We start from the raw sequence: 14,201 nt of genomic DNA, 5'->3' as shown, positions 1-14,201 counted from the left end.
CCAGTCACTATTAAATTAAAGCATCATGGGACAGTGCAAACTGTCTAAAACTAAAACTTCATATTGAAATTATGGACATATAAAAAAGCCTTGAAAATGTGGTATGATTGCCAATGAGACATTTAACATGTTTAACTGTCCACAAGAGACCAAAATGACACAGAAATTAACAACTAATAAGTATATGTCATCGTACGGTCTTCAACAATGAGCAAAGCCCATACCGCATGGCTTTCATAACAGCAGAACCAGTTATAATCTATATATATATATAGATTCTTACATTGATACCAGTGGATTATCGGATTTATCCAATCGAGATAGTTAAATTATCAATTTTAAAGTCCGAGCCGCCTCGGCGAGGACTTTAAAATTTATAATTTAACTATCGAGATTGGATAAATCCGATAATTCACGAGTAACTATGTAAGAATCTGTTTCTCTAATGATTAAAAAGACATTTTCTTTTTTTGTGAACTGAAAATCCCCTTCGAGTGCCTTTCACATTGCACGAAGTTGTCAATTTCATTAACACCTGTTATCAAATTTTGATTCATCCAGTTAGCTAAAAAGGTCATGACCCTTAAAATCATCCAATGATCTTTTGAGATCACCGGCAACCACACGTTGATTAAATTTTTTTATACAATGGGTTCGGAAAAGGATAAATTTCAATAGAATTAGAGAAATATATATATATGCTAACATCGCTGCGACACATGTACACGATATAAATATATATATATATAGCATGTATAGATAATCGAATTGATGATTATTTTTGTTTACAACTGTCATAATTTTTTTATTTTATAAAATCTTCTTCAACCACAATGGAATGCATATTGATTAACAGTATCCAACATTTCTTTTATGATGCACAAGAAATAAAACAGGAAATCGGCGTTTCGGGAAACTCCTCTTCCATATGGCTTCAGTAAATGATTTTAGACAAAAAATGAAATACCGCTACTGGTCAGTTTAATTTACCCAGATGTAAATATGCTATACACATATATAATGTACGAATAGATAACGACTCGGAGATACGTACAGCTGTCAGGTCAATATCTGGATCAAGACGAAACTAACAAACAACAAAAAAATCCCGGTAAAGTATGTCAATATTGATTAGATTTATTCGGTTTAAATTCATGATATATTATATTTCTGCATTTTTCTTTCATCTTTAATTGCCAATTTGACCAATGTACGCAGTGAGCATCTTGACATTAATATAGTTTCTATGTATCATCGTTACTTGAATACACATTTTAAAACTGTATCATAAAAGATATGAACGATAAAACAAAATGTTATACAACAAAATAAATGGATGCGATAATGTATTGACAATGAACGCAATGAACAATGTTTCGGGTTTTCTCCACCTTCTAAAAGCAGGTTATATTATATACATGGTCAACTTAAAAACCTCTTTTGTTTTGTCTCATGCATATATGTACCTTAAAACACAAATTACTGGGTTTTTTTACAGACAGCAAGACAACTACAGCTAGAGTCTTGATTTGAGACAGTATTTTTACTGAGATTTTTAACTGAAATGAAGTATTTTTTTTGTTGCTACGTTTCAAACAGGCATTCGATACTCCTTTGGGAACCAATTGTGCACCCCTTCTTACCGGCTTCTTTTAATTATTAGAAGCGAACATTTACCTTTAAATTTTCCACTATATACAGATATTCTATAAAATAAAAAAAAAAGAAGCTAGTGTGAGTATCGTGATCGCATACATCTAAGTTGAAATAAAAAATAGTAAAATACTGTAAAGTATCCTTCGTATCAAAACTTACCTCTAGGCTAATTAGTTCAGATGTACAATAACACAGACATGAATTCAATTTTCCTATTGTCAAATTTCATTTTTGTGTAGCAACATTCCTGTATACAGGAGTAAATATCTCCCATTTGATACAAGAGGGGCGAAAGATACCTGAGGGACATTCAAACTCATAGATCGAAAATAAACTGACATCCCCATGGCATGGCTATAATATAAGATACAGTAGGATAAGACATATCAGTGCTTGCGTTTCCTATCATGATTTCCTTGATATAGGTCGATGCTTATCAAGTAGCCATCGAATCAAATATTCCAAAAAGAAAAGTTGAAATCATCCAATTGACAGTTGCATAGACGCCATCCGAATTATGACAGCCAATTTTCTTTTTGGAAAACGTGATCGTCTCTTACAAAAGAGGACTTAATTTTATTACATTGCATGTCCTCGATGTTCATGTAGTATTTGTCACTATATAAACGTTTAACAGTTATCCATCACTGATATTTTTCAAAATCTTATTCATTTAATTTGTATTACCAGCTAGAAGTTACCCACATAATCTGAGAGCTGGATGTGAGAAATGAATCACGGAACTGAATTTAGTCTAGGTGCACTGGCAGCAGTTTGTTCAGCAACCATCACAAATCCTTTAGAAGTAGTGAAAACACGAATGCAGTTACAAGGCGAACTTAAAGCTAGAGGTCAATATACAGTGTTCTATCGGAATACTTTCCATGCGTTATATACTATTGCTAAATACGATGGATTACGAGGGCTACAGAGTGGTCTTGCACCAGCATTGGGGTACCAGATATCGATGAATGGAACCAGACTCGGTTCTTTTCAAATTATGATTGACATGGGACTAACAGACAGTGTTGATTGCACTTTCTGTGGATTTCTTAGAACTCTGCTGGCAGCGGGACTCTCAGGTGCAGTTAGTAATGCCATCGGTAGTCCGTTTTTTATGGTAGGTAAATAATTGTTTCGTTTTGGAATATCATTTACGTATTGCATTTTATTACAGTGGTACAGTTTAGATATTATGAATGGTCAATGAAACTTTTGTATATCTTTTATATATTGTTTATAATTGAATTGGTACGTTTCGTATATTTAAGGATCCGAAAACACTAGTTCAGCGAGCTGAGTGCAGCTACAGTTGCTGTACTAGCACATCGTTTTTCTCTTAAATATTCGGTTGTTTTTTAATGCATGAATTACATTAACTTATATGATCCTACGTTCCGACATCGAGAATTATCTTTTTCCTTCTTCACTTTGATGTAAGAATTTCTCAAATAGGTCTTACTGCAAGGTAGGATAACACTTTTTCATTGTAACGTTGGTTCCCTTTGCTCAATGGATGTGCAACATTCAGATTATGTATATGTTTTTCTCATCGGGTTAAAGGAGATCGTGTTTGCAATTTCAACCAAGATTTAAAAAGAAGTATTAGCTTTTCATTATCAAGTTAACCAATGATTTTTACTAGCAAAAGGGGTTTTCTCAATAAATGTCCCAATTCTGTCGTAGATGATTAATCAAAACGAAGAGAGAGTTTCAGAATAAAAGCAAAGATTTACGAATAAATTAAAATCCGCGTTTGGCATACCAAATCATATGCCTGCTACCTTTTTTCATTTACTGCCATGTGCCGTAGTGTATTTTTTATCTCAATAATTTATCCATTCACAGATCAAAACTCATATCCAGTGTAAAACCGATTCAAAGATAGCAGTAGGCTTTCAACATAGTCATAAAACAATGTATCATGCAGTCAAAGAAATTGTTAGACAAGATGGCGTGAAGGGGCTCTGGAGAGGAGCGAGTGCTGGAACATTGCGAGGATTCATCGGCTCAGCGGCACAACTCGGAGCTTTCGCTTCAACTAAGAAATATTTAATTTCTAAAGAGGCAAGAAATCAGTCGAGTATTAATAGATAAACTAATTATTTAAAAAAGATATGTGTGTAAATTCGACATTACAGGATAAAACAGCAAACATCAAAGCTATAAACATGTACTTTTTCATGTTCTTAAAGGGAAACAAGTTTAAAACTATTCTAGAAGCTTGAGTTATAATATATTATAGCCAAAGCTCACGTGTGTCAATGATAATGTATTAAAGCTCAAGCTCACGTGTGTCAGTGATAATATATTATAGCTCAAGCTCACGTGTGTCAGTGATAATATATTATAGCTCAAGCTCACGTGTGTCAGTGATAATATATTATAGCTCAAGCTCACGTGTGTCAATGATAATATATTATAGCTCAAGCTCACGTGTGTCAGGGAATTGGCAAATGAAAAGATATTGGAAAATAGTGAAGACACTGCAAGAAAGCTATAATAATCCTTAATTTGAACTTAGTTAATGTAAAATCTAATGTATATTTTTATTCAATTTTTTCTCCAAAAAATTAGAATAATATTAGTTAAAGAAGTAGCAGTAACCTTGAATTTACAATTTTCCACCATTCGAATCTCGAGCTTAACTCTTTTCAGATATTTGATGAGGACAGTATAATGATATCAATATTAGCAAGTATGGTTGGTGGAATTAGTTTGGTATTTTTCATGACCCCATTTGATGTCGTTTGCATTAGACTGTACAACCAAAGAACCACTGTCGCTGGGAAAGGAATGTATTATAAAGGCATTTCTGATTGTTTTAGAAAAACATATATAAGTGAAGGAATAGCAGGACTTTATAAAGGTTGGGAACCATCATTGATACGATTATGGCCACACACGGTTTTGTGCTTGGTATTTTGGGATTATTTTCGAGACACATATTACAAATGGAATAAATCAAAATCATAGAAAACTGTAAGAGTCAATAATTTCACGAAAAGTGCTGCATGTGTAACATATGTAACTTGTTACATATATATCATGGTTTTTTTTTAAAACTTTCCACGGAAGACTCCTATATTGGACAATAATACAATAACTTTTAAAGATAACACCCTTGTTTAGCGAATATGCCTTTATGTCAAACTGTGGAGTAATACATATGAAAGTATATATCTGAAAATAAAAATATAGTCAACGCTGCATCTTCGTTTATAGATTGTTCCTCGGTTGTGTAGTTTCCCCTCGAATTAATGTTTTGTTTGTTTTCAATGCTTGTGTTCATCTTCATTTTGTCTACATAACATGAAAATCGGTCGTAAATAAAAATTTTGTTTTTTTACCATTTCATTTTCCCTTGTCCGAGGAGGCGGACCGAGACCGATCAATAGCAACTTCTGAGATTAAATTTAATTCACCGGTCTAAGGGCTATAAGTTCTTCTAATTCTTTCCTATCCCTGTGACAAATGAACAACCAGGGTTTATCACAATGTCACTAAAAGTGTTAATGCACACTTATTTGTATAACAGATGTTAAATCTTTCAAGGATCCAAAGTAACATTTATCATTAAGAAGCAAAAACAATATTTTGAAACCCTTTACTAATTTTTTTAAAAGTTAAACCATTTTGTTAATCAGTACAAATTTGTTTCTATTCTAATTCATGCTTTCCAAATAAAAAGGTGTCATTCTTTATCTAAAAACATATTTTGAACAGTATTTGACGACATTTTGTTTGTCCATTACTAAAGCCACAACAAGCGGTTTTAATTGCTTTCCCGTGTTTTTTTACTATACAAAAGGCAAAAACATCGTGACATGTTGCTAATATACAGAGTGAATATTTTGACAACGACCATAAGACAGACCTTTTAATGTTACAGTGCAATAAAACACCTGACCCAAAATTATACCTGAAAAAGTTTCTATATATTGCTTATAAATATCGACCTATACCATTGAATTATCTCATAAAGTTACAGTAAATCTTATGACTGATAAAAAAGAACAGGTTTTCAATTACAAGAAGGTTGAAAATATATTTGATTATGTTAATTGTCGTTGATGTATTTAAAAAAATTGAAACATACATTTTATTTTTTGTGAATGTTGCAACGTTTAACACGCCATAAATACATGCATTCATGAACAAGAATTTGTACTATTCGTTTCATTTCAAACATATTCAATCATCAATTGATAATTATTTTCTAAGAACAGATGTATCAGTCTCTTTTTCCTAGTTTTTTCAAACAATCTGATTTGCCTTTGGTCTCGGTATGTCATCATTCTGTATTTGTATTGCTCTGAATGATCGTTTATTGCTGCTTACATTTGCCTAAAAATGGCAGCGATTAGAAATATGCAAGTTAAAAAGAACCTGTGTGGGCAAAAATCTGATTATTTTTCTTGACATTTTTCCCGAAGATGTTAGTAAAAAAAAGGGGTGAAAACTTATTTATCTCAAAGGATTTTAATTATTCGACTTATTTGAAGATCCAGTGTTTCTTTTCAAAATGTCAGTCTATCTACATATGTATCAAATGATTCGAGGAATGAGGTAAAACCAACGAAACGGGTAAAACGAAAATCATCATGTAAGGGCAATTACTCCTTTAAGGACTCGAATTACGTTTTCGATCTTTTAACTTTAAGTTATTTGTGAATCTCAAGCTGCTGATTCTTTTTGTTGTGTAGTTTCTCTAAACATGACAAATTATCTCTTATCATAAAATTGGGAACGGAAATGGGGAATGTGTCAAAACGACAACAACCCGACCATAGAGCAGACAACAGCCGAAGGCCACCAATGGGTTTCAGTGTATCGAGAAACTCTCGTACCCGGAGTCGTCCTTCAGCTGGCCCCTTAAAATATGTATACTAGTTCAGTGATAATGGACGTCTTACTAAACTCCGAATTATACACAAGAAACTAAAATTAAAAATCATACAAGACTAACAAAGGCCAGAGTCTCCTTAGTACTTGGGACAGGCGCAAAATTGCGGCGAGGTTAAACATGTAAACCTTATGAGACCTCAACCCTCCCCCTACACCTCTTGCCAATGCAGAAAAGTAAACGCATAACAATATGCACATTAAAATTCAGTTCAAGAGAAGTCCGAATCTGATGTCAGAAGATGTAACAAAATGAGACAAAATGAGTATAAAACACGAACAACAACAGACTACTAGCAGTAAAATGACATGCCAGCTCCAGACCTCAATTCAACTGATTGGAAGATTATGTCTTCATCATATGAATATCAGGCACAATCCCTCCCGTTAGTGGTTTAGTATCATACTATCATAAAATATATAAGAAGAACATAACCCGTGTCATGCCAGCAACTGTTTTTAATAAATAAAAATGTTTAGTTTCGATGCAAAGACCCTATAGGTGAATCAATATTAAAGCCAAAATATGCAATCTTTAATGACCTGGCAACAGTATCGTAGCTATAAATATGTTTAAAGGTTTTGTAAGCTTTTGAGGTTAATACTGACATTTTTGTGCTTTGTAAAAAATATTACCATAAAAGATTGGATGTGAAATGCCTGAACGTATAAGATGTTTTAAAGATGAAAGTCAAGAAGGATACAAGAAATTATAACGATATTTTATTAGTGAACATTTTAAAATGATTAAATCAATATTTGAACTTATTCCTTGTGTTGATAAAGCATAATATATAAATGAAACTTTTTGATATTTTAAAAAAGAAAGATTGTTTTTTCTTTTTCTATTTATGTTTTTTTTTTATCACAATAATTAATCTTTGACAAAATTAAGGCTTGAATGAGATTCCTTTCCTTCTCCTTTTAACATATTCATGTTGTGTCTCTTCATAATTTATTTATGACGTTCGCTTACTCTATAATTGATATTAGCTTCAGAACACAATTGTACTGTAGACTTGGTCAGTTTACCCCAGCAACGATGTCCATAAAGAAACTGAGGTTAGCAAGGAATAAAACTACACTGAATATTACAATAAAACATTTGTCCAAAAATCTACTGACATCTTTCCAAGAAACGTCATCCTTATCATCATTAGGAATACCGAGTTTTTCTGTGTCCTTTACACCTTCGGCATGTCCAACTTGAATCCCATTGTTTTGACGCTTTTTACAGGGTCGACATGCTTTAACAAGACGTCGCCACATCGATGTGACTGGCTTTGCGTCATCTCTATGGTGAATGACAAGACCTAAAATGGTGCAAACCACAATCAGCGAACTTATGGTCAAATCGACGACGAGTTTTATTCCGACTGACGATAATCGTGGTGATGATGTCGATGGTAACGAATCAGCAACGATCGTCATAAAAACGGCAATTGACAATAAAAGGGTTATACTAAAACCAACACGCTCCCCTGAATCGGCCGGTAGAGCAAACACAAAAAGGTTCAAAATTCCAAGTAGAATGATTGGAAATATTACATTGATCATGAAAAATGTTGGTTTTCTTTTGAAAGTCATTGAAATGTACAAGGCATTGACACTGCTTCCATTATATAACGTAGAGGAAACATAATCCCATTGTGGGTTCTCGCTGTAGTAGGTTGTGTCAACTGTGTTAGATTGAATAAGTATGCGAATTTCATTTGCGTCGTATTGCCACGGAATCACCATCATTTGACATGTCTGAGAATCATAGGGAAAATAAGACACGTCGGCGTCACATGCCATCTGAAAATTGTCTGCTGGGCTCCAGGTAGCATCGCCATCTTCATAAAGAGATACCGTTGAATCTTCCAAAGAAATAACAACTCCTTCTTTGTACGGATTTCCTAAAATAAGATGTGGGGTCCATATGTGTTTTGTGGGTATTTTCATTTTCGTGTCACCACCCCCGTACGAATTCCGATTCCAGATAAGATTGTTATCTCTCCAGTTGACATTAAAAAATCCTGCGACAGAAAATAGTCCTGTATTTTCATCTAAATCTTGAAGGTTTGTGAGATAGAATTTGAATCCAACAGATGTGGCCGTATTAAGGTCTGTTTCTGGACGGATATATTTGTAACTTCTGCTTATAAGATCGTCGTAAAGTGAAGACACATTTGCAAATGAAGCCGTATATACCGGATTAATTGTTCCAAAAATCACCAATGAGAAAATCAGTGAATAATTCTTCATTTTTAATTGTGGAAGATAGAAATGAAAACGTTGACTTTCACACTGAACGTTTCAATATTTTAAATACAAATTTTAAACACCACCGGATTTGAGTTCTTTGTTATACGTTACATAAATACACGTATTTTATTTCTTATTCAACTGTTTTGAACCGTACTAATATTGACTATTCCCAAATATTTTTTTTCAATTAAATACACTCATATATCAAAATTTAAAATCCAAACAAAAAATATTATTAAAAGGCTTGTTGACATTTGTACCGGTATTCTTTATTGTCTATAATACTTATGTTAAGAGCTAAAAACTAGTATCAATGCTTATACAAGTCAAACATTAGAACTGAACTCGGTTTATTATTATCACTCAATGATCGGATGATCAAACCTATCCCAACTCCCACCCCACCCACCCCTAAAAAAATCAAAGTGTATCAAAGATTTAAGTGAATAAAAATGATAAAATGAACCAGTTTGTCTGAAACGCTTTTGTACAGTAACCAACACCATAAAAATATATAAAAGCGAAAGACGGAATGGATACGATATGTCAGAGCTTAAATTTACTATCATGATTTCCTTGAAATATATTTTTGCTTACAACAAAAAATATCGAAACAAGAGTTCCAAGTGAAAAAGTTGAATCCACCTTTCGAAATTTTAACGGACGCCATTAAAAAATTGTTGCCCGTTATGAAAAATCTGTATTACAGATAACGACGGATACATTCCAATAATTTGTAACCACAATCCCGTTCCCTTTTCCTCAAATGTGACCTTCCTAACAAGGGTAATCACCAGGTTTGTACTTACAAGAGCAAAACTACGAGTGTCACTTGTGGAGCAGGATTTGTTTATACTTCCATATCACAAGAGAAATCCGGATTGTGGCAGGGTTTGTGTTACTTAAAGTCTTTCTTTTCTATGTTGTGTTTTATGTACTAACTATTGTTTGTGTCTTCGTTTAACCATGGCATTCTTAGTTTGTTTTCGACTAACGAGTTTGAATATCCCTTTGGTATTGTTTCCTCTCTCTTGCAGAGCATGAGGAGAAAAAAGACCTTAATTGAAAAATAAACTGAAAAAATAGGATATAATTTCTCAATAATTTCTTTAATATTTTATCTATACATAATTTTCAAAAATGTATGTGGTTTATTTTAAATATGGAAGAAGAAAAGCATTTACTTTAACTGGTCGACAAATATATCATAAATTACAAAACAATTAGGCGATAAAATCTTAGGGTTGAACCCTAATAACAATAATCTTTGAAAGATTTCTCAATGTTCCAGTTCAATGTTGTAGATAAATGTTGAGCCTGGTAATTGGTTCAGGATAGATTCTATAATTATAGTGTATACAAAATACAGAGAAGACATTGTACAAAGTACACACAATCAGACAAGCACACGATCTTTCGATTAAAATGTTTTTTTCGAGTGCTGTTTTTACACACTTAAAAGTTTCGGTGCTGTCAAACATCAACATGCGATGGTAGGATGATACCAAGAGGTTATATATATAGTCAAACGATAGAAAAAGGACAAATACATTACAGACGAAAGACGAACAATAATCGACAAGACCATTTTAATCACCTGATAGTGTTGCTAGTCCTTTAACTATTTTATTGTATATATAGTACTACTAGTATGCGCAATGTCTTTCTGTGTTCTTTTTAATGTTTGCGGTATCAATTGAACTAAGCCATTACTTCTTACAGCTACTTACCCTTCCGGAGTACCTAAGATCTCCCCCATTTTTTTGTGGGGTTCGTGTTGCTCAGTCTTTAGTTTTCTATGTTCTTTTTTGTCTACTATTATTTGTCTGTTTGTCTTTTTCGCTTTTAGCCATGGCGTTGTTAGTTTATTTTCGACTTATGAGTTTGACTGCTCCTCTGGTATCTTTCAACCCTCTTTTTGTATCAATATCAGCCCGATATTATACATTATTGAAGAATCTATTCTGAATGAATCGTGTTGTTTGTCTGTTTTTAATCACCCTTTGTATCCTCTTATACGTTTTGTCATCGAACAATACGAGCGGGAAGTGGTGTTTTACTTGAGTGTGTACATATAATTAAGAGGATAAGCTTGATATTTGCAGAGTAAACCATGAAGTGAGTGTTACTTTGGTAGCTAACTTTAGAAAGAAATAACAATAATTATTGTTAATGGATTTAATAATGGGACAAGAAACAAAATTATATGAATGAAAAACTAAATGTGACCAGTTTGTAGTTTTACTTAGTATTCAAAATTACATTTCAAGCTGATAAACAAATAATGGTTCATAGTGAAAAGAGGAGGTTTGTGTGCAAAATAAAGTGATATAGTTTGTGAGAACATGATTTATGCATAAGATCATATTATGACTTTACACAATCATGCCAGTTATTTGTGTATACCACGACCTCTTATTATGTAAAAGAGGGATGAAAGATACCAGAGGGACAGTCAAACTCATAAATCGAAAATAAACTAACAACGGCTGGCTAAAAATATAAGAAGACAAACAGACAAACAATAGAACACATGACACAACATAGAAAACTAAAGAATAAGCAAAACGAACCCCACCAAAAACTAGGAGTGATCTCATGTGCTCTGGAAGGGTAAGCAGATCCTGTTTCACATGTAAACTTCATCACCTAATGACTGTTACAAGTCAGACTATCTTTTTGTTTTTAATTACTAAGTCTTGTATGTCTCGTAGGAATCGTTGTTGTTGTCTGATGTACCACAGACTTTAACTGATACATAGCAATATGATCTACCCATTCAGTACTGTAAAAAGTTAAATCCCAAAAATACTGAACTCCGAGGTAAATTCAAAACGGAAAGTCCCTTATCTTATCAAATGTCAAAATCAAATGACAAAACATGTCAAACGAATGGACAACACCTGCCGTATTCTTGACTAGGTACAGGCATTTTAGAAAATGGTGGATTGAACCAGGTTTTAAGCGCTAAACCTCTTACTTGTACGATAGTCGCATCAAACTCCATTATATTGACAAATAGGCGGGAACAAAGTTTAGAATTCCTTTCATTCCTTTTTATGAATTACATTTAAAAATTACTTACAAAAGTAATGACCTCCAAGCTACACCCCATTATGGGGAAGTACAAAAAAACAACTTATGACTATCCGTCTGTAAAACAACTATTATATTCCAAACTTGGTACAATCATTTACCGAAAAAAAGAATGGGTCGAACCTGGTTTTATAGCTAGCTAAAACTCCTACTTGTATGACAGTTGTTAATAGTTCAGTTTTATTTAAACTAAATCATTTCTCTTATGAACTTGTCCCTCGTGAGAATTAGTGTGTTTGTAAAAGTCTAATTAATAAATCACCAACACATTGTAGACAGCTACACCAATAGCGTAACCATTGCATATATAGTACGAACAAAAGTAAAATACATATTGTATTAACTTAGTTATAACGAAAGCGAGTAACCTAATTGATACCAGCAACGATATCCATAAAGAATCCAATATTCGCTATGATCAAAATACTGCTGAATAAGACAATCAAACATTTATCTAAGAATCCTCTTATGTCTTTCCATGTGACACCATCTTGTTTTTCATCTTTACCATATGTATTCTCGTAAGTTTTATTTGCAAAATCTGTAAGTGCTATTCCGTTAGGGATTTTGTTTTTTTCGGCATGTACAGCATTCGTTTTAGACTTTCTACAATCCAAAAAACATTGCCGAAACCTCATAAAACACTTCCAGAATCCTGTTGAAGGAACATTATCAGTTCGATGATGAAGAATTAGTCCCAAGATAGTACAAACCATCATTAACGCACTGATTATTAGGTCAACACTCAATTTAACGACCACTGATGATAGTCTTGGAGAAGACGTATTAGGCAGTGAATCTGCTATGATTGTCATAAAAACAGCAATTGACAGCAAGAGTGTTATACTAAATCCGACACGTTCTCCAGAGTCAGCAGGTAACACGAACACAAACACATTCAACACTCCAAGTAATATAATCGGAAATATAATGTTAATCATAAAAAATGTAGGTTTCCTTTTGAATTTCATGGTAAAATGGACACCGTTTGAACTACTTTGTGTATACACGTTTGACGAAACATAATCCCACGTTGGATTTGGGTTGTAGGAAGACAAATCTACTGTGGTTTGTTTCAAGGTCACATTTATTTCACTTGCATCGTGCTGCCATGGTAACAGCCAGATCTCACATGTCTGAGAATCAAATGGAAAATAAGACACATCGGCATCACAAGACATCTGGTAACTATCGGCAGGGTACCAGTACGCTGAACCGTCAGAGTAAACGCGGATTGTAGATTGCTGTAATGATATCACAGTAGCATCTGCATAAGGGTTTCCAACAAGAAGATGAGGTTTCCACATGTATCCCGACGGAATACGGATTGAATCTGTGTTATCATAAGATGTTGGATCCCATGTTAAATTATTGTCCTTCCAATTTATTTCAAAATACCCGGTTACAGAAAATTTGCTATTGTTGTCGTCCAGATCTTGAAGGTTCACAAGAAAGAACTTGAACCGAACTGTTGTTGCTGTATTAAGATCTAATTCTGGTCTGATGTAACTGTAATTGTATGTGGTCAGTCGGTCGTACAGCGAGGTTACGAACGAATGTGAGGCAGTGAGACTGAATTGTATTTTACTGATAAACGTTATATAAATAACTGCTAGTTCACAAAACCTCATGATTAAAAAGTTCACTCACTACGATAAACTGGAATCCGAAGATAGTTTTGTTTGAACGATAGAAAAATAGATTGCTAATAGTTTGGTAGAAATTTACTTTTAAACATATCTATTATGAAGGTTTTTAAACCATGAAATACACAAAAGATCAATTCAAGATATTTGACCTCTATTTAAATTTATTGTTCCAATTTAAAAACATGAACATTATAGGTATTAAACGTAATCACATCGTAAAAGATATTCGTCTATGACGTACGTTACATATATTCAACCCAACTTTATGTAATTTCAACTGAAACGATCTTCTATTTAATTTCATTGACACTTTTGTTTTTCTTTGAACAAAAAAGAATTGTCTTGTCGATAAATAGATAGAATATTGCACAATTAGGTATATTGAATCGTTTCACATTTTTTCTGCTCTGTTTGTCTCATTATTGTTATATGCAGTGTGTCGATTAAACTGATTCTGAAGGGTTTTACTGAAATTTAAAATACTGAATATCAAATGGTCTAGCTATAACATATACTGAAAACAATTAAGCAATTTTAAATAATTTTTAAAATGATTTATACAACACTGTATGTTGATGTTGTAAGACTGTTTGATACACAATTACACGTGTTTTGTAAAATTTAGCATCTAAGGATGTCGACAAA

At 33.2% G+C, this 14,201-nt stretch overlaps 3 protein-coding genes across 4 annotated transcripts; 1 reads left to right on the top strand and 2 right to left on the bottom strand.

Moving 5' to 3' along the window:
- The first annotated feature begins 932 nt into the window (after positions 1-932).
- LOC134693096 (solute carrier family 25 member 35-like) lies at positions 933-4,866 on the top strand. 2 transcript variants are annotated; one of them, XM_063553801.1, is made up of 4 exons: positions 933-1,116; positions 2,347-2,776; positions 3,505-3,723; positions 4,315-4,866. In XM_063553801.1, exons 2-4 carry the CDS (start codon positions 2,387-2,389, stop codon positions 4,630-4,632), a joined length of 927 nt encoding a protein of 308 aa, XP_063409871.1. In that variant the 5' UTR covers positions 933-1,116; positions 2,347-2,386; the 3' UTR covers positions 4,633-4,866. The 2 variants fall into 2 exon arrangements, with proteins under 2 accessions (XP_063409871.1, XP_063409872.1); XM_063553802.1 differs by having other exon boundaries at positions 960-1,111.
- A 2,189-nt stretch (positions 4,867-7,055) lies between these two features.
- Positions 7,056-8,909, bottom strand: LOC134693467 (neuronal acetylcholine receptor subunit alpha-5-like). The gene has a single exon (XM_063554300.1). It carries the CDS (start codon positions 8,806-8,808, stop codon positions 7,585-7,587), a length of 1,224 nt encoding a protein of 407 aa, XP_063410370.1. The 5' UTR covers positions 8,809-8,909; the 3' UTR covers positions 7,056-7,584.
- Positions 8,910-11,525: 2,616 nt separating this feature from the next.
- Positions 11,526-13,656, bottom strand: LOC134693466 (neuronal acetylcholine receptor subunit alpha-6-like). Its single transcript, XM_063554299.1, has one exon. It carries the CDS (start codon positions 13,536-13,538, stop codon positions 12,276-12,278), a length of 1,263 nt encoding a protein of 420 aa, XP_063410369.1. The 5' UTR covers positions 13,539-13,656; the 3' UTR covers positions 11,526-12,275.
- Positions 13,657-14,201: the final 545 nt, after the last annotated feature.

Source organism: Mytilus trossulus, chromosome 12, assembly GCF_036588685.1.
Source record: "Mytilus trossulus isolate FHL-02 chromosome 12, PNRI_Mtr1.1.1.hap1, whole genome shotgun sequence".
NCBI classification, from domain to species: domain Eukaryota; kingdom Metazoa; phylum Mollusca; class Bivalvia; order Mytilida; family Mytilidae; genus Mytilus; species Mytilus trossulus.
The sequence above is the reverse complement of the archived record's forward strand: the minus strand, read 5'-3'. Positions and strand labels throughout refer to the sequence as shown.

What these genes read in the sequence shown, in the direction of transcription:
- LOC134693096 (XM_063553801.1), top strand. Translation starts at nt 2,387, where the DNA reads ATGAATCACGGAACTGAATTTAGTCTAGGTGCACTGGCAGCAGTTTGT. An exon ending in TCGGTAGTCCGTTTTTTATG is followed by an intron (nt 2,777 to 3,504) that starts GTAGGTAAATAA and finishes ATCCATTCACAG; the next exon opens with ATCAAAACTCATATCCAGTG. An exon ending in AATATTTAATTTCTAAAGAG is followed by an intron (nt 3,724 to 4,314) that starts GCAAGAAATCAG and finishes AACTCTTTTCAG; the next exon opens with ATATTTGATGAGGACAGTAT.
- LOC134693467 (XM_063554300.1), bottom strand. Translation starts at nt 8,808, where the DNA reads ATGAAGAATTATTCACTGATTTTCTCATTGGTGATTTTTGGAACAATT.
- LOC134693466 (XM_063554299.1), bottom strand. Translation starts at nt 13,538, where the DNA reads ATGAGGTTTTGTGAACTAGCAGTTATTTATATAACGTTTATCAGTAAA.